Source organism: Monodelphis domestica, chromosome 4 (genome assembly GCF_027887165.1).
Source record: "Monodelphis domestica isolate mMonDom1 chromosome 4, mMonDom1.pri, whole genome shotgun sequence".
In the NCBI taxonomy this organism is placed as follows: domain Eukaryota; kingdom Metazoa; phylum Chordata; class Mammalia; order Didelphimorphia; family Didelphidae; genus Monodelphis; species Monodelphis domestica.
In genome coordinates, this window is record NC_077230.1 from 242,231,615 (window position 1) to 242,252,532 (window position 20,918).

At 34.9% G+C, this 20,918-nt stretch overlaps 1 protein-coding gene across 1 annotated transcript in view; it reads right to left on the bottom strand.

Annotated features, from left to right (window-relative positions):
* Positions 1-20,918, bottom strand: part of SIK2 (salt inducible kinase 2) — a 167,315-nt gene that overhangs the window by 126,530 nt on the left and 19,867 nt on the right. The window contains exons 2-3 of the mRNA XM_001371286.4: positions 16,653-16,769; positions 12,999-13,062 (exon numbers count right to left, since the gene is read on the bottom strand). Of these exons, the coding sequence (XP_001371323.1) occupies positions 12,999-13,062; positions 16,653-16,769 (181 nt within the window). The remainder of the gene's footprint in view (positions 1-12,998; positions 13,063-16,652; positions 16,770-20,918) is intronic.

The window sequence follows — 20,918 nt, forward strand, 5'->3', positions numbered from 1 at the left end:
TCTTAGTTCTATCATTGGAGACAAACAGAGCAAGTCTAATATTTCTTCAATATGACAATTCTTCAAATAAATGAATAGAGCTATCATGTCTACCTTCAGTCTTCTCTTCTCTAAAGTAAACATTCTCCATTCTTCCAACCAATAAAACAAGATTTCATGTATACAAAATACTGTCATATTGTACAGATGTTAGATTTTTTTAATCTACTTAATTCTATATATTAGATTCAACTTTACATGTAATTTTGATTGTTAAAGTTTAAGTGACCAATAATGAGGTCTACTCTAGTCTTCAAATTTATCACTTTCCTCAGACATGATGATTATCTGGAAAGCAGAAATGCTATCTTTGATCAGAAATTCAAACTCTGATTACAATCAATATAATTCCACAATCCTATTCTGATTGTGCTCTAAGAGATTAAAGCTAGGGAATATTGGACCCTAAAATTCAAAATCACTAGTTTTAGCATCTACAATTTCAGAAAGAATTTCTATTAAAGTACATATAACATCTATTTATGCATGTGTATATATGTATATATCTAGACTATGATTTCATTGATGTGGAGAATTCCAAGAATGGAAACTCCCTCCACTGATGCAGAGCAGAAACCTGCAATTTATACTCTTTAACTTGTCTGAATACTGAGAGGTTAAAAAGCTTGTCCATGATGACAGATGGTTGGTGCCAGAGGCATGCCTTAAATCCAAATCTTCCTGACTACAAGACTAAGTTTCCTATCTACTATATCATACTTTCTCTCAAAAAAGTTTATCTTGCTCTCCTATCTTCTTTAAGAAACTACTTTTCCTTTCTCCTCTCTCTTTATTATTTAGCACCTTTACCACCTACATCTGTGCCCATTATTGAAAGAACTGCCACTGATCCTGCCAACTCCTCAAGCTATTGTCCTGTATAATTTCTCACTTTCGTAGCCAAACTCCTAGAAAGAGTTATCCATATTTTTATCTCCATTTCCTCAAACTCCTACTCTCTACTTAACTGTTTTCAGTCTAGCTTCTGACAGCAGCATTTGACAAAACCTGCTCTCTCCAAAGTTACTAGCGATCTCAACTTCTGAATTCAGTGGGCTTTTCTTAGTCTTCATTCTACTTGATCTCTCTATATATCAATGGCCCAGATTTCTCTGAGTCCTGAAAGCCCCAATATGATTGATAATGTTTACCTTTCTTGGTTGTATACTGTTGATTAGAAAGAGAATATACAAAATAAAGAAACTAGAAATGGTGAAAAGTCTTGAGTCCATGTCATCTGAAAATTGATTTAAAGTGGGAATGTTTAGCATAAAGATGGGAGATGGTCATGATAGTTATCTTCAAGTGCATGAATATCTATCATGTAGAAGGAGATATTAGGAATGTCTGTTTGGTCCCAAAGGACAAAATTAGGAGTGATAGAAGTTACTCAGAGGGAAAGTTAGACTTGATGTCAGGAAAAACTGTCTAACTACAAGAGTTACCCAAAAGTGGAATAGGGATGACTTGGAAAGTGGTGAGTTCCCACTCACTGAAGATCTTTAAGCAAAGGGTAGATATGACCACTTACCTGGTATTTTTCTCACGTATGGGTTGCACTAGATGGTCTTAGATATCTCAAATCAGAAATTTATTTACAAATATATACAAATAGAGAAGAAACAATAAAGAAGAGAAATGTGAGGGGGTTGGAGAGGTTATCTATCCTATAGTTTATTCTGGGTCTGCTTAATTAAGGCAGAGATTAATTAGCTCTCAACCAGGAAGGCTGGTAGTGAGTAACCACTCAGCCTCCTACAAAATGGAAGCTAGTCTCTTAGGAAGCTAGGAAAGGAGTTAGCCTTCTCTCTCACCCAACAAAGTGGTCCAGGAGTCAGAGTCTAAGTTGAAGTAAAGCTCCAAGCCCATAATCCAAGCTACAGTCTCCAACAAAGCTCCCTTCAAGACTCTCCCCAGTCAGAAGACTATCTCCAGAAGAAAATTTCTTCAGACTATCTTCTCAAAGACAATCTGCTCTGAGGGAGTTTGGGGCATGCTTCTATGGTGACGTTTTTCCCTGCCCCTCTTCACAGGAGCCAATCAGTTTCCAAATTGCCTAGCACTGCCCAGAGGGCAGTGTTTGTAGGAACTGGTTCTCACCTTCTAGAGGGGTGAATATTCATCAAAAGGGTTCACAGATTCCTGGCTGATTGAGTTTCTGAGGGTATAAACTATGATCATAGGATTCACAATTTTGGGACTGAGTTAAAAGGGTGGAGCTCTCTAAATAAGAGACTTGTGAGTGCTCTAAGTACCTTGCTAGCTTCTCACCTAGTACTAAGTAGGGTGTTCAATATTTTGCTGATTCAGTTCAAAAGTAGACAAATGGGAGTTAATCCTATCTTTACAATTTAAGTAGGGGTACTTAAGTTAGTGTTAACTAACATTTTAACTCAAAATAGACAAAGGGAATAAAGGATTCTTTTTCACAAGTGTAAACTCTGAGAGAACAAAGAATTCCCTTTTACAATCTAGCCTTTCAAATGGTCCACTATTCAAAACTGATATGGTTTTATTAACAAAAATGATATGAAAGATGATGTATTACCAGTTACTTTTCCATTTGCATTTTAAGAGCCTTTTCATCTGACTTATAGCTGAAACTTTCTACATAAGTTTCTTCCCTAAGAGCAAGGATTGTCTTGTTTATTTGTATCTATAAAATTTAGGACAGTGCTTTACTTATAAATAAGCACTTAAAACCTTGTATAATATGGCTCTCTACTATACCTCTAGATTTATTTCATATCCCTCCCATTCATATACTAAACTTTCAGGTTAAAATAGCTTGTTAACATTTCATATCCTGTTTCTGTTACCACATTTCATATCCTGCTTCAGAAAAGGTGATTCTGCTTATACTAGAGTATACTCCTTTCTCAATCGTACCTCAAAGATTCTTTTATTTTTTTATTTTAATTTTAAAAAATCCTTATCTTCTCTCTTAGTATCAGTTCTAAGACAGAAAAGCAGTAAGAGCTAGGCAAATGGGGTTATGCCCAGGGTCAAAAATCTAAGAAGTATCTGAAGTGAAATCTGAACCCAGGTCCTCCTGATTCCAGACCAGGTACTGCTTAGCTGCCACCTCCCTCCCCTTAAAGTAGAGGTGCCAAACACATGCACTGGGGCCCACAACACTCCAGAGTAGCACGAAGAATCAGGAAATATTTATCAAAATAAATAAAAATACAACAGGGCATAGATAATGTTAATGTAGTTTACTAAGTCAAGATATTTGTTGAAAAGAATTAGATCACAACTGCTACCTGTACCTTTTGGACATTTGAAAACCATCCCCACAATTTGTTATTAAGGAATCACACTAACTTAAAATGTGTATAAAATCTATTTTAAACTAAGAATACTAATTAATCTTGTCACCTATAATCAAAAAAGGACCCAAGCAAGTAAATGAATCTACTAGATTCTATAATATTTGAAAGCTTTGATCAGATCTAATCCAGACTATTTAATCCATAAGTAGAACACTGTTTACAAGAAGAGTACTCAAAAACTAACATCTAATGTCTGAAAATTAGGTGCTTGGACAATGCAAAGTTATCTAAATCTACTGTATATTAACATTGGTTATTTAGAGCTAAACTTACTGCTCAAATAGTTAAAACTGAAATCATGCTGGAGATGATGAACATAACAATTTAAAAAAAAAAAACCTTTAAGCTGTAAAATAGTAGCCTAATGTAACTTCATTGCCTGGTAGGTCCTATTACTAAGCAACTAAGTATCTAAAGGTATTTTAGGATTGAATAAGGCCCTTCTAAAGTTTCCAGTGCCAGCAGCTTAGTATGTTACCACTGAAGGAATGACAGGAAATGAATCAACAAACCTCAGGCACATGCTTGGCCTGGAAAGATAGTTATATCAAGGAGCAAAGATCTGAAAACAAAATCCCAGGGTAATTTAATTATGGGCTGGAATCTGCTGGCTGTCCCAATGGTTGAATTGTTTGAACAGTACCCAAATTGTCTGAATAAAAAGACCACCCTAAGATTTTTGCACCTTCATATCATGTAAGCAAAAAGATAAATACAGGAAAGTATTTCGAGAAGTCATGTGTTACCCTCTATTAATTATATTTATGGTCTACTAAGAAAATTGAAAAGATTTAAAACATCAAAGTCTCTAATACATATGAATTATATAAGGTTTTTACTAGAAATTAATATTTTTCTTAGAATGTTATAGGTCCACCAGGGGAAAGGACTAAGCATCCTTTAGACTTCGATATAATCACTGTCTAAAATACTAAATCTTACATCTTCAACTGCCTACCTTGAACTAATGTCCAACAGCCATCATAAGTTTACTGGGTCCAAAGCTGAACTCATTATCTTTTCCCCAGAACCCTCCCCTCTTCCTAACTTCCCTAGTTTTGTCAAGGGTATCCCTTATCCTCCCAGTCACTCAGGTTCACAATCAAGTGTCATTCTCACTACTATCTCACCCCTGATATCCAACCAGTTGCCAAGTTCTGTAGTTTCTATCTTTTTAACATCTCTCCTATAAGTTCCCCTTCTCTCCTTTGACACTGTTACCACCCTGGTGCAGGTTTCATCACTTCATACCTCGACATGCAATAACCTTCTAGCTAAGCTCACTCAAGTCTCTCCCTAATCCCCTGTTGATGAACCTATGGCACGTGTACCGGAGGGGGCTGCTCCTTTCCCCAGTTCCACTGAGCTTGAGGACATTTCTCTCATCACCCACTCCTCTGTCCAGCAACTGAATGGGAGCACTTCCTGTACAGTTTGGGCACTTGGTCTCTAAAAGGTTAGCCATCACTGCAGCCTAGCCCAATCCAACTTCCACTCACCTGTCAAATTGATCTTCCTAAACTAACTGTGCTACCCTTCCCCTTCCCCATTTAATGAACTCCAGTGGTTTCTTGTTTACTCCAATATCAAATATAAAATTTGGTTTGACTCATAAAGATCTCCACAATCTCCCTCCTTTCTACCCTATTAGTCTTCTCATACTTTACATCCCTGTCACTGTTCCCTAGTTACTCTTCAATCTCAGGAGCCTGGCCTCTTTGCTCTTCTTCACATATAACATTCCATCTTCTCCAACTTGGGAGTATTTCCACAGGCTATACCCCTTATCTGGAATTCCCTTTTTCCTCATCTTTACCACTGAACTGTTCTCCCTTCCTTCATGTCTCAGCTCCAGTTCCACCTTCTGTAAGGAACATTTCCTAATCTGCCTTATGTCAGTTAGTGTCCTTCCTCTCACCTCCAATTTAACCTGAATATATCTTTTTTGCACTAGCACATTGTCTCCCCTGTTAGACTGGGAGCTTCTTGAGAACAGGAATTGTTTTTTGCCTTTCTCTGGATCATCAGTTTTAGCACAGTGCCTGGCATAGAGTTAATAAATATTAGTAGACTGCCTATTGTGTTAGAGAAAGTTTTTTTGAATATAACAACAGACTCAGTTTGCTTAGCCTTGCTAAATATGGAGAAACTCATCACTAGTAGATTAGCTACTTCATTATGAATTATTTGGTTGTTAAAATCCATGCAACTCAGAAAAGTACCAAGTGATCCTTGTTCTGATGTGGCCCTCTTCTGTTTCTTCAATAGTGGTAGCAATGTGACCAAAAATGAGGGAAGAGGTCGATAAGAATAACATAGAATTTATGCCATCTATAAACTTTAACTTGGCTCTCAGCACTAAGATTCTTATCCAATAACCAACAAGTGAACATAAAATTGGAGAAGCTAAATTGTAATGATCTTGGAATCTCCCTATGGACAAAACTAGAAAAAAGAAGTAAGTTTCAGTTAAATGGTATTCCTTGAAGGATCCCTCCCCACCCAAAAAAGAGATAAGATTTAAAGCAGTTCATGACTGAAAACTATGAGACATTATTTCATAGGCTATCTCATCTTGTATTGCAGCATTGCTTCAACATATTTACAAAAAAAGCATCACGAAAATAATTGCAGCTATGTCTCAATATTGGTTGCAGAAGATGAAGATATGAGAACTTCTAAAAAGAATTCAACAAGGCCTTTTAAATTAAATCAGTATGCACTCTGATACTCAGTAATTTAATACAAAGATAGAGATGGGTGAAAATGATAAAAAAAAACACATCAGAAAGTAGAAGGCAAGAAGAAGCAATGCAAGAAAATGAAGACTTGTAGACACCAAAGCTTCATAGCTTTACATTATAAATATTTTCTTTGAGAAAAAAATCCATAAGCCCTGCGTACCATGATAGCCAAATAAAATTGTACAAAAATTAAGTTGATTATATTTTAAAAGACAGGAAAAGTTTCTTTAATATAATATGAGAAATCATTGATAAAGCAAAGATGAGAATTATTAAAAAGTTGGCAGAAAAGTTAGAAAATTCTATGGGATGCAACTGAATTAACTGAAACCTAAACTACCTCAACAAGTAAATGGAATACTAGACAACAGAAAGAACATTGTCAACAACACAATAATTTATAGAGTCTAAGGGATGTAAATCAAATGCTATTAAAAAGGAGACCAAAGGAATCTACGAAGCACCTTACTCAGGAAACACTTCACTTACTTGCCAAATGTAGAGGGGTTAATCACTATGTATATCTGAGGCAGACAATTCAGATAGATAAGTTGGACCAAGACCTCACAGGAAGAAAAGAGGGGTGAATTGCCTTCTGTAAATTGAAAAAATCCTTTAATGACCTTAAGCTTCTCCTAGAAACAAAAAATTTTATACCAATGTTCTACCAGTGTTGTTATATAGCTATGAGATTTGGAACACATACAAACTAAACTGACATGATAAAGAAGGAAGTATTAGTAATTTGGGGGTGGGGGGGAGGAAGGTCAGGTAAAGACTTAAAAGAAGATGACCTTTTAAACTGAGCTTTGAAGGAAATAAAGGATTCAAAGCAGCAGAAGCAAAGAGAGTAAACATTTCAGGCACAGAGAACAGGCTGTTCAAAAAGAGAGACCAGAAATAGGAGTATGATATGTGAGGAACAGCCAGGAAGTCAGTTTAGTTAATATGAGTAAAAGAGAGGAATACATAAGCCTGGAAAGGTAGGCTGGAATCAGGTGATGAAGGGTTTTTAATGCCAAACAGAAGTTTATATATACTAGAAATGATATAAAATGATTAAGAGTTTATCAAGCAGGGGATTGACATGGTCATAGGTCAAACTTGGACTTTAGGAATATTATTTTGCCAGTTGTGTGAGGATGGATCTGAATGGAGAAAGATTAGAGGCAGCAGTACAGGCAAGAGAGGATGGGGGCTTGACCTAGAGTGGAGAGAAGAGGACAGATGTAAAATGTATGCAACAAGACTTAGAAACATATATGAGGAGAGGGAAAGTGAGGAGTCAAATAGGACTGAGATTGTAATCTTACATAATTGGAAGGATAAGAGAGTCCTCACAGAAATAGGGAAGTTAGAATAAATTCAAGTTTTGGAGGCTGCAAGTAGGCCAAGATGTGAGATCTATCTTGGACATGTTGAATTTGAGATGCTTAAGTCTGAAATGTCTAGTGACACAGAACTAGAGCTACAGAGAGACTAGAGCTGGTTATGTACATCTGGAAGTCATATACATAGCCATGATCATTGGACCACAGGAGCTAATAAGGTCACCAAGACAGAATGTATAGAGAGACAAAGGAAGAGGACTGAGGGCAGAGTTTGGGGATAAATTCACAATTAGAGGACAAGACATGAAAAATGACCCAGTAAAGGAGACTGAGAAGGGACACTCAGACATGAAAGAAGAACCTGAGTAATCTCATAAAAACCCAAAGAACAGAGAGTATCTAGTAGAAGTTGGTCAATTCTGTTAAATGCTGCAGAAAGGTCAAGGATAAAAATTGAGGAAAAGGCCATCACATTTGGCAATTAAAGGATCATTGTTAACTTTAGAAAGGGATGTTTTGAGTAATGAGGTCAGAAGCTAGATTGCAAGACGTTGAGAAATATGTGGGTAGGCAACAAGTTGTTTGTTTTTTTAAAAAAGCTTGTCTGTGAAAAGCATGAAATATCAGGCAGTATCTTGAGGATATTACAAGGTTAAGCAAGGTTTATAAAAAATAAGGATAATACATGCTGAGAAAATACAAAACAAAGAAAAGAATACCAATGATACTGGGTGATACCAGTGACAATGTTTTCTGGACAAGAATTAAATCAGGTCTTAAAGAAAAAATATTATTTGAATGGGTATTTCAGGATGGGGAGAAAGCATAATCACAGGTTCAGAGGTGAGAATAACCAGAGTACGGACAGGGGCTGGTATAAAGAAAATTACTTATCTTAGTTTTGGAATGTCTTTTTGAATTATTCTTCCCTTACAGTTCTAATAATCATTTTTATAGAATAATTAATAATAACAATGCATACTTATGTATGGCATTTTTTATGGTTTGCAGAATGTTTTCCTTATATCCCAAATGAGGTAGATAATACTGGTGTTGTTATTCTTATTTTACAATTGAAAAAATTGAGTCTTAGAAAGAATAACGAGTCACAAAATTTAAAGAGGGTCCTCAGAAACTGAAGATGAAAAGTATAAACCAAAGATGAAAAAAAAGTAATTTTCTTTACAGCACTCTCAACAATTAATAATCCAATTTATACATAGTCTCTTGGTGATGGGGATCCCACCACTTTTCTGGGCAGCCTACTCAGTCTGAAGGAAGAGCTATAATAATTGGGAAATTTTTCTTTATGTTATACTTAAATCAGCTCCTAAAATTTTCATCCACTGCTCATACAGCAGTCCTCTGGACCAAACAAAGGAAATCCAATCTCACCTCCATGTGACAAGATTTCAAATATTTCAAGACAGATATCTTTTTCCCACTAAAACTTTTCTTCTCTGAAAGTTCTGAGAAGGTAGATCAGGGGTTCAGTCTTGTCTGTTGTGAAGAGAGTACCAGGATCTACTCAGAGGTCCTGGAAGAGTCAAAAGGACCTGAGAAATAGCTCAGCAGAGTTCTGAGTCAGTTTTTGAGGAGGGAGCCCATAGTGTGCTTGGGAGGTTAATGGATTCTAGAGAGTAACCTGCTCATCATCACAGCTGGAACTCAAAACTCAGTCAGGCAACAAATATTTATTAAGTACTTAGTATGTGCCAATCACTGGGGTAATTAATAATAATAACAGCTAACAACATAGTGCTTGCTATGCACCAAGTACTGTGCTATCTGCTTTACAACCATTATCTCATTTGATCCTCACTCTGTGAGGTAAATGCTATTGTTATCTCCATTTTACAGATGAGGAAACTGAGGCAAACAGAAACTAAGTGACTAAAGCAAGAGTTGAACTCAGGTCTTCCTGACTGCAGGTCTAGCATTCTATCCACTGTGCCACCAAGATGCCAGTAAGTGAGGCTACTTGAAGGTAAATATTACATAGAAAAGTAAAAACATGTTCCCAGCTCTCTAGGATTCTGCTTACATTTTAATGTGTGACTCAATGTGCAAAAAAACTATGTACCTATAAGACATAGACAGTGAAAATAGAAGGTCATCTCAGAGGAAAGGGACAAGGAGCAAGGAGTGTGAGATCTACAAAGACCTGCCAGAGGTAGGATTTGAGCTAAGTCCTGAAGGAAGCCAGGGAAGCCAAGAGTCAAAAAGTTAAGGAGGAAGAACTTGAAGAGAAGCACTTACTGAAAAGGCACAAGACACCCAATCTGGGAGATGGAGTGATGTGTATGAGAAACAGCAATTAGGCCAGCACAGCTGAGCATAGAGTGCATGGAAGAACTAGGTGATAAAAGGACTTTCAATTCCAAGCAGAGGAGTTTATATTAGATCCTGAAAGTACAACAGGGAACCACCAGAGTGATTAAGCTGGGGATGAGAGAGCTGACATGGTCAGACCTGTGCTTTAGGAAAATCTTGCTGGCAGCCAATACCAGTGTTCTATTACATCTTGGCTACCAAATACATATTTCTAGCAGAAAATTCTCTCCTAAGCTCCAATCTTAGCTTTTTATTTATTCTTACCAGGATGTTTCACTGGCACCTCGAATTTAAAATGCCTAAAACTGAACTCTAGCTCTAATCCACTCCTCCCTTTGATTTTATTTCCTTATTTATGTTAATGAGTTGGTAATTCTCCCTATCAATATAAAGTCACACCAATAATTTCTTAAGAATGTTTGTATGCTTCTCTGAGTGCCATATCAATACATCAAAACCAACAAATACACCAAAAGAAATCTGTCATTATGTGTACATTCCATACCTGTGAACTCTAGTCCCCTCATACCTTTATAAAGGAACAGGGAGAGGTATCTTCTCATATCTTTTCTTGAAGCAACTTGTTCTTTATACTGTCATAACATTCAGCTTTGACTGTAATTGCTGTTATTCTGTTTACATTATTTAAAAAAAACCAAATCTATTATATTTTGGTTTTATTTGAACTAAATTTCCCCCTATTTCCCTCCTCCTTTTCTTCCTACAGAACCATTCCCTATGACTAAAAATATTTTTAAAAGAAAGAGAAAAAAATCAGAAAAACATATATCTAAAAAAAAAATCTGAAAATATGTTCAACTGTGGATTTTCTACTTTTGCAAAAGAGTGGAAATGAGAGTGAAGCTGGGGGAAGAGGTATCTTTTCATTTTTTTAGGGGGCATATTTTTTTTTTGTAATTCTGCAATATTCATTTTCAGTTGTTTTGTGGTGGATGTTCTTTACATTGTTGTCATTATTTATACTGTCTTCATGATTCTGCTTGCTTCATTCTGTATCAGTTCATGCAAATTTGTGATTCTCTATACTCATCATGTTTATTGTTTCTCACATACTTATCTATATTTGCCATGTTTGTGGTTTCTCAGAGCAGAGTATAAAATAACAGTATAAATAATAATAAATAAAATAGAAATAATAAAATAGTATAAATAACTTTAAGATGAGAAATTTTTATCTTATCTTAGAGGCATCAGGGAACCACTAAAAATTCTTGAGCAGGGAGTAATAGATACTTTAAGCGGAATATTTTCTAGTCTATGTAGATGATGGATTGAGAGAAGAAATTAGAAACCAATTAGTAAACCAATCAGAAAGTAGGTTTCAATAGTCCAAGTTTGAAATAATAAAAGCCTGTACTGCAATAGTGACTACATGAGTTGAATGACTAAAAATGTATGCAGGAGAACTTATGATGACAAGACTTGGTAAATGACTAGAGATAGGCAGTAAGAGAAAGAAAGAGTTGAGGATGCCCCTCCCCAAGATTGCTCTCTTTCCTGAGTTGAAGATAAATAAATATCTGGAGAGTTAAAAAAAAAAATCTTTCCCCTAAGCAGCAGGTTTCACTGAGAAGTAAAAGTGAAGTGGTATGAGCGGTATCAACTTTCTTGTTCAATTTAATCAGGCCAATAAAAAAGTTGAAAACTATATTTTTTGTATGCTAATTAGGTTCATTGCACTTATTTATAAAATGATTCAAGTTTTTCTTTTATAAATCAGATCCTTTTTTTCATAATTAAGTTCCACCATGTCACATAAAAGATTTCACATAAAAAAATCAGTTTTATACATTAATGTTCCAACTGTGGTTTGATTTATATCAAAGAATGTAACCCAAATCTATATCAAAAGACCACAGCAAAAAACAATCTCTAGCACCTTATTTGCAATGCAATTACATCTTACTTGTGATAGTTATTTCTTTTTGGTGAGTTTTGAGATAAGGAAAGTCAAGAGCCCTTGTGTCAAATACAAGCTAAATATAAAATGTGGAAGATCACTTTCAAAATTTAAAATACAGGAAAAGGACATCTTCACTGAATCCTTTCCAATGGGTTAAAAGCTGATAAAAACATAAGATTCAAACTACTCAATTAATTTTGTAACTTATGTAATTTATCATTCATAAAAATTATGAGAAATCCTTCCATTTCAGAACAAATCTGAAACAATCACATAATCATCTTATTAGTATCAAAGAGAACAATACCTGAATATAGAACTCCAGATATCATATATCAGTAAGTAGTTACTGAATGAATGAAAAACTGTTAAGTATCTGCCCTCAGACCCTTCTGAGCTGTGATCCTGGGCAAGCGCTTAACCTCCATTGCCTAGCCCTTAATATTATTCTGCCTTGGAACCAATACACAGTATTGATTTTCAGATGGAAGGTGAGGGTTTAAAAAAACAAAACAAAACTATTTAGTAGGTCCAAGAAGGAAATTAACCTTAAAAAAAAAATCTAATGAAAGAGGCAAGGGAGAGGATTATGGCTAGATAGGCTGTATTTCCTGAAAGTCAAGTGACATTCACAACCAAAGCTAAACAGTTATTCTTAAAATTTTTTAAGTAAATTTAAAAAGTAGACCAGAAGTATATAGAAGTAAAAGACCAAAAAAAGGAAGAACTGACCTTGGAGTCAGAACCAGGATGTAAGTCTGCCTTCTAGACATATACTGTACTAACATTTCTACTCCACTGAACCTCAGTCTCCATTCTATAAAATCCATATGTAAGTGCTTTGCAAGATATTCGAAAAATTATATGTCTAAGCTTTTTAAAATTTAAAATATTTAGACTTTTGAATTTATCAAACCTCTAAAAAATATATATATATACAACAATTATCCACTTCTCACTTCAAAGACTACAAATACAACACCTGAAGCCACAACTTTTTCCTTCACTCCAGACAGAGTTGTGAGAGAAAAAATCCTTTCAACTTCATATATATTCAAAGAAGGATTCCAGTCTTCAACAGTACAATCTCCACAGCACAAGTCAAAGAACTAGACTATTAAAATATATTTTATATCCTTAAAAAAAATTTGTGCATTTTAAATTTTAATTATTTGAAAATTCATGCTCATGAGTGGTGTATTGGCTAACTGTATTAATAAGAACATCTGGTTAACAGTATTCTAATCAGAACACTTTTTCAAACAAAAAAAGAAAAAAGAAAGAAGCTTACCAAAAATCTCTCCATTTTTGGCATATTCAGTGACAAGGTACAACATGCTTTTGGTCTCCATCACCTATTTAATAAAGAATTCCATATTAATTTAATAGGAAAAAAAAGAAATGGCCACATCAAAGTCTATATGATTACCTAATTAAAACTACTTTTTAAAGTTATGAATGGAAAGCTGACTATGATGAAGCCAAATGACCGTTTTGAAATGTTACAGTCATTAAGAAGAATCCACATCCCAGAAGTCCTGAATATCTATTTTATAGCACATTCTCTTATTGGCTTAATAAGAAAAGACATATGTAACATTGTACTAGAACGCCCTGTTGTTTCTGGATTTATTTTCCCCCCACCAACAAAAGCCCTCATGGATTTCCTATCCCCTCCCCACAAAATAGAAGAAAAAGATAAAATGGTTAGTCTAGCTAGGGAGGAAATAGTTTCACTTTTGTCTTGGTATTCTGAATATCTAGAATAGTGCTTGACACAGAGCAAGCACTTAAATAAATAGGCTCATTGATTGATCAGTGTATTGTGATACTACTTTTATACACCTGCCTAGTATATAATTCAAAGAGACCATCCTGAAGCTTCTTCTCTGTAGCCTGATGTTTGTGTTTCTATAACAATTATTTAACTTAATTTAGAAAATAATGTAAAAAAAATTTTTAAATGTGGCTTCTTAAGCTATGCTTATTTGGAAAGATAATTTTTATATATTCACGATGTTAAACATAAACTAATTACTATTCCTCATTCTTTTATAATGTTCATTAGAAAGAATACAACTTTGCTACTACCTGCTGAAAGACTAAAAATTATTTTTCCTGTAAAATGGCCTATTCCTCAATCAGACTGAGTTAAGAGCTACCTACTATTCGGACCTCAACAAGTTAGACACTAATAAGATTGTAACTTCTCTGGTTCGACTAAGATAAAATTATCTGTGTGACTCACTGGTAATGTCTGTCCTTACTTTGGCCTTTAGTTTCACCACAATCTTGAAAGTATTTGAATAGTTGCTTATAATTACTGTCTTTAAAAATAGCCTAAGAAAAGCAAGATTCTGCTGTAAGGCAGTTCCAGTTTTGAAAGAATTGTATTCTAAAAGCTCATTCATAAATTGGTTGTTTGGTCCTTGGAACACATTTTCCCAAAGAAACAATGCCACAAACAGTTGTTAGGTTCCAGGCTATCCCCATGAAAATATACTCTATTCATAAAGTAGTTGGAGTATAGTTCTGCATCATGTAAATATAAACCCTTTGCACTATACGTAGTGATGTTTATAGGAGCAAATACATTCTAAGTATGTTGGAACACAACTGCACTGAAATTGAACCCCAATAACAAGACAGCAACTCTGAAAACTCTAAGTCACTTATGCAGCTTCCACGATTTGGGGCAGCAGCAAAGACATGAGCAGAGGAAAGAACAGGAAGGATGGAGAGAAATGGCAAGCAAAGGTGAGGAACTGTGTAGGGAAACGGCATAAAGTGCCCCAAGGACACTTTTTATGTGGGGTGGATTTCCTTTCATTTTATCTCCTTTTTTTTGATGGCCTAGAGGTTGGATAAAGTTTTCTCTCCTTCATTAGCTCAATGAGAAAAACAATAGTTTTTCTTACTATTTTTTCTCTAGCTGTTTTTCTTGCTCCTAAAGCAAGTGCATAGTCCTTTTAAAGATCCTACAAGTTCCTATTGCTAGAAAATGCAAAAACACAAGGTAAAAAAAACCCTCCCTCTTCCTTTATCCTTCTTTGTTTTCCTTCATCTATTTCCTATAAATAAAAAGAATCAGAATTTCAGATTTGGAAGGAATCTCAGAATGTCATCTAATCCAGCCCATATCTGAGAAAGAATCTTGACTATATCATACCCAACAAGTGGTCACCCAGCTTCACAAAAACCTAAATGAGGGAGAAAACCCATCAATTCCTGAAGCAGTCCATTCCATTTTTGAATTATGTTAGGAAATTTTTCTTGACATCAATTACAAATTTGCCCCTTTGCAAATTTGACCCAGTGCTCTTAATTGACCTCTAGTCAAACACAAGTTGAATCACTCTTTACATAATATCCTTTCAAATACTTGAAGATATATTTGTCTTCAAATGATGTGATAATATTTCAAGCCCTCCCTAGACCTTCCCTTCTCCAGGCCATATAACACTATACACTTCCTTCAACTGATACTTGCTTAGCATGGACTTGTGGCCCTTCACCATTCTAGTTCTTTGAACATTCTCCAGCTTATCAATGGTAGATGATCAAGAAGGGTAGAAATAAGTAACAAGAGTGGATCTTTCAAGACTTTGACTAAAATGTGCTTCACTTACAACTCAAAGGGAAGCACAGAATTAGTGAATCTCCTGGAACTGAATGATGAAAAGGAAGTTTCTGTTACTGCTTGAATGTAGAAGCAGTTCCCTGGTAGCTATAAGTTTGGGCCTTAGTTTCTCATACTTGGGATTTATATAATTGGATACCTTCTGTCACCACAGCTTTCACTTAAGAGCTTAGAATTCTGGTTCTACCACTTACTAGTAAGCTGTGTGACTTCGGCCAAGTCATGTTATATCTCTAAGCTTCAGTGTTTCACATCTATAAAGCAGTAGGGTTGAACTACATGGTCTTTTGACCTTTTCCAGCTGGGATATTACATGATATTTATAATGCCTTTTTGTAGATGGAGAATATATAATATTTTGAACAGCTTTGGCTTTGTCTTGCCAAGAAACAACAACCCCTCTTCAATTCTCTTTTATTCTAAAGCATATGAAAAAATGTATTGTTATACATAGATGAAAAACAGTTTTCAAACCAGAAAAAAATCCAAATATTAATGACTTGAAAACTTTAAAATGTTATATATTATCAACTGGGATATTTATAACAATTTTTAAACACTAGATATATTTTACCTTCCATCTTATTATCAATTCTCTTTTTAAAAAATCCTTACCTTGCCTTAGAATCAATACTAAGTATCTAAGGCAGAAGAACAACAAGGATTAGTTAGGTAACTGGGGTTAAGTAACTTGTCCAGGGTCACATAGCCAGAAAGTACCTGAGGTCAGATTTGAACCCAGGTCCTCCTGATTCCTGGCACTCTATCCACTGTGCTACTACTAACTGCCCTAAGTGTGTATTTTCTTAAGAAAAAGCAGACGTTTTCCATTCAAAAACTCATCTTAGTAAGCATAGCTGATAAAATAATTTAAAATAAAATATAAGCCATAGTTATTTCTAGATTATAGATAAAATAAATAACGAATGTACACGTTATAGACTTTATAAACTTTAAAATTTTAACAAGGTACTCTGAAGCTAAAAAAGTAAATGCCCACACCATGGACACTATTACTAAGATGCTCCAAATTCATAACTGGTTCATAATTAGACATGTTCACTAAAAATATCTTCAAGTCTAATTTATAAAATTACCCTCAGGTCCAATCTGGATGTAGAAAAGTATCAGTGCATTTCACTTTTCACTTTCAACATTTTCCACTTAGAGATAATCTTAATAGTCAATATCAAACCCACTCAGTTGAACATAAAAGTTAGAATTATATTTCTTTTACAACTGGGAAAACGAACAGTAATTCTGTAATTAAAATGTACAGCTGAAACTGGAAAGCTTAAATCATACCTGGTAGAGTTTTATTATGTGAGGGTGGTCTAACATTTTCATTATTTGGACTTCTCTGTAGATTTTCTCTAGATTCACTGCATCCAGTTGAGATTTATCTATGATTTTTATAGCCACCTGCATCACAAAATAAAAAATAAAAGTTTAGAGAATTTAACCTTTACAAAATTACAAAAAGGATATCTGAAATTTCATTAAGTACCACAAGTTATATTAGCTCTTTTAGCTTTGATATTTATTGATGAAATTATTCATTCAACAATTATAACATACATATAGTTTTGGTTTGGAGATATCATCATCATGCTGTGAATATGGTGCTATGTTGATTCTAAAACAGTTTATCTTCTAATACCACTAAGTTTACAAAACTTAACATTTATTTACTACATTTACAAACACAGCAAAAATAAATTTCTCAGTGCTTTATACCAAAATCATTAACAAATAACTGACACCAAAAGTAAGGAAAGGACCAATTTAAATACTGAGTACTTATGCTACTCACAGATATTTCTTAATTAAATTGAGATATATTTCTGAAAAATGAGTAAGAATATAAGGAAATGCAGTGAAAACAGGAAAAATAATGTGTCTAGATCAGGTTATAAATTATAAGAAAATTAAAATTGTAGTAATACAAATAAATAAGTTAAGTATTAGATATTTTCTCCCTTAATGTACAAGAAACACTCCATTTATAAATACATCATGCTTTCAGTTTATTTTTAAGTGGGTTGTCTGAAACTTAGAATTTCAAGAATTGATTTATCTGTAGATAAAACCTATGAAATGACTAAGTGTATAATAGTTTGAACAACTTGTCTTAAAACTCCATCCTTCCTATAGGAAGAGGAGAACAACAACCATGTGAGATAGAGGTTATTATTATCTTCACTTTATATATGAAGAAACATAGGTTTCAGGGGGATAGGGTGGTGTTTAAATAACTCTCCCAAGAATTTACAGCTAGGAAATGTCTAAGACAGTCTGCTTATCTCTTAATTTAGTGTATATTCATTTTTGACAGCTTTAATCATTAGGAAGTGTTTCTTTATGGTGAATTAAAATTCATTTCTCTAGCACTTGGTAGCCATTTCTATCCCATTTGTAGATGGGGATTTGGCCTAATGGGGCCATCTTCTTCCTCTCAATCAGGGAATTAATTGGTCTCTCCTCCTGGCATGACCTTAGACCTTACTTAATGGAACAGCTTTGGCTTTATCTTGCCCAGAATCCATCATCCCCACTAATCCCTCTCCCCCAAGCACTTCCAGGACATATACATACCCATATCTTGGCACAGACACCCATACTTCCGGCTCCCTCTTAGGTGTCTTCCCCCCCAACTAGAATGTAAGCTTCTCGAGCACAGCTTGTTTTGAACCTTGTTCTTGAACCAAGAACAGCTTGTTCTTGAACCTTGCTTGTTTTTGTATTCCTAGTACTTAGCATAATGCCTAACAAGTAGAAAACCCTTAATAAATGTTTTAGTTATCTATTTTATACCCAACTCTTAGTCTTGCCCTCTGAAGTCAAACAGAACAAGCACACTCCCTTCTCCCAAATGAAAAGTCTTGAAATACTTGAAAATAATTATCATGTTCCCCAAAGATCTTCTCTTCTCTAGAAGAAACATTCTTGGTTCCTCCAGTCAGTTCTTAGATAGAATGGCCTCAATATTTCTTTACATCCTTACTGTCCTTTCTTTGGATGTTCTCCAGCTTGTCAACAAACTTCTGGACTTCAAAACCATGCTTTTCCTACTGTCTCATCTTGGAATTCCCCTCAGTACTTAAGATCTCCTCTTTCTAGACTATCCAACTGCCCTTGCTGCCTTCCCACCCTGGAATATCCTTCCATTAGGCCTGTCACTTTCTCATTCTAGTGAATTCCTCTTGAGGTCTCCATTTTGTGGAAGTACCCAAGAAAGTCAGTCTTCCTTCCATTCCAGATGTACTCTTGATTTTCCAGACTTCTATACCACCTCTCCCAGGGCATTTTTTTTTAAATCAACAATGCCACTCCCTTGCTTTTCAGCTCCCTTTGGTGCTGTGTTTTCCCTAGGTAGAAAGAAAGCTTGCTGAGGGCAAAAGCTATTTTTCTTTTTCTTTGCATTCGTAGCACCAACCAGGCATAGAATGCTAGGCAAAGTAAGCTCTTAATAGATGCAATTACTCCCCCTCCCTCAACATTTGGCAACCAGAACTAGACACAATATTCTAGATCAGAGTTGACAAGCTATGTAAAGGCCTATGGAACTGTAGTCTTTATAGTAATTTTATTTTCTAAATTTTATTGAATTTTGGGGGGTTTTACTCCACAGTAATTTCCCAATATTCCTCCTTACCACATACAGTACTCTCTTGTTAACAAAGAAAAACAGTTAAGAAAAAGCAATCAACACAATGTCTAACAAACTTATGTATCTTTCGGTATTCATATTCTCCACTAACCCCAACAGAGAGAAGAATGGTATGTTTCATCATTTGTCATCTGGAGCCAGTACTGGCAAACATATTTCATTTTGTTCAGCTGCCTTTTAGTGTCACACTCATTTACATTATTGCAGTCACTCTATATGGTTCTCCTGCTCCTAATTTCTTTTCTTTGGATGATTTCATGAATATTCTCACAGTTTTCTGAACTTTCCATGAGTTGTATCTTATAATGTAATAATGTTCTATTAAATTCACATAATGCAATTTTTTCAGACATTTCCTGATCAATAGGCACTAACTTCATTTCCAGGGTTCTGGGGGGCAAGAGGAGCAGGCTAAAAACTTCTCTGGATATTTAAATACATTTGAGACATTCCTTCCTATCTCTGAAGGTCCCCTCCCCACCCCCATTACTACACACCCAGTATAGGGACAGCTGCATCAATGGCATAAATAGTTTGGAGTTTCTAATTCATATAATTTCAAATTGTTTTCCAGGTTAGACCAATTCACAGTTCCAAAACTATATCAGTATATCTATCTTCCTATAGCCCCTTCAGTCCTATTTCTTTTTGTCATTTTTGCCACTTGATAGGTATAAAATTTCGGGTATGTTTTGATTTTGATTTTTATTGTTATTAAGGATTTGGAGCACTTAAAATAATTGTTGATGGTCTGCATTAAGTGGTATGTCTACATACAGCTAGAAAAAAAACAATAATAAGGAATTCAGACAAATATAAGAATTAAATCATTGTCTATGATTTTTTAAATTATTCTCTGCAAAAGAAGTATGCATTATTTGTACCTTTTTACATTTTACTTCTTTATATGCTTGCCCATGATAAGGATACCATAGGATATTGAAAATATGCATAAAAAAATAACCACTTGGAAGCTACTAAAGTCTTTTTTTTTTTTACTAATGTTTACACCTTCTTGTTCCTTTTGATTTTTCCTTTCTTGGTAGTGTTAGACTTATCTCTCTACCTTTCATCAGAAGAATAGTAAAAGTGTCCTACAATTGCTGTGTTATTATTCATGTCTTCCAGCAATTAGGAACTTGGTCAATTAAAGGAGAAGATAGGTGCTAAGGCAAGGGTAAGTAGATAAAACAAATAAGAAGTTAGTGAAAGAAGAGAAAGGAAGTTAAATGAAGCTGTCTTTGTCCTAGTGATAGAAGTCTAGAAAGGTCTGAATTAATGAGGAGGAGAGTTGTAAAAACCCATTAAAAATGTGAAAAGTGGGGCTCACAATTTCAATCAGTACAGAAAGCAGAGAGGAATTTGTAATGACTCATACTGATTGTATAATATTTGTATGTCTGCCACAGACAAATAAATGTTCCCTATGTTCAAAGTGTAGATTGGTGTCCCTCCTAGAAAAAGGTGAAGAGACTCAAGAAATATCTTACTATATTCCAGGGCATCAGAATTGATGGAAGTGTTCCTTTAAAAAAAACACACACACACAACAACAACAACAAACCAGAAGTGGGACTTCAATGAAACTGACTATTGAAAAAAAGAAGGTTGGCAAATAGAAGAATGTCAAACACAGAGGAGAAAAGGGGGAGAGAAGAAAGAGCCACTGTATAATTATAATTAAAAAAACCCAAATATGAAACTTTTTGAAGAGCAATCACAATGCTTTGAGGAAGAAGCAGCTGCTTATCCTACAAGGAATAAAAACAGAAGTACAGGAGCTATTAAGTAAATGATCATCCAGTATGGTTCAAAGGAAGAAGAGAAGAATAATGGCAGAGGGTGACTCCAAGCTCATGGGATGCTAGAGCAGCTATATTTCAACCTGAAAACAGCATAGA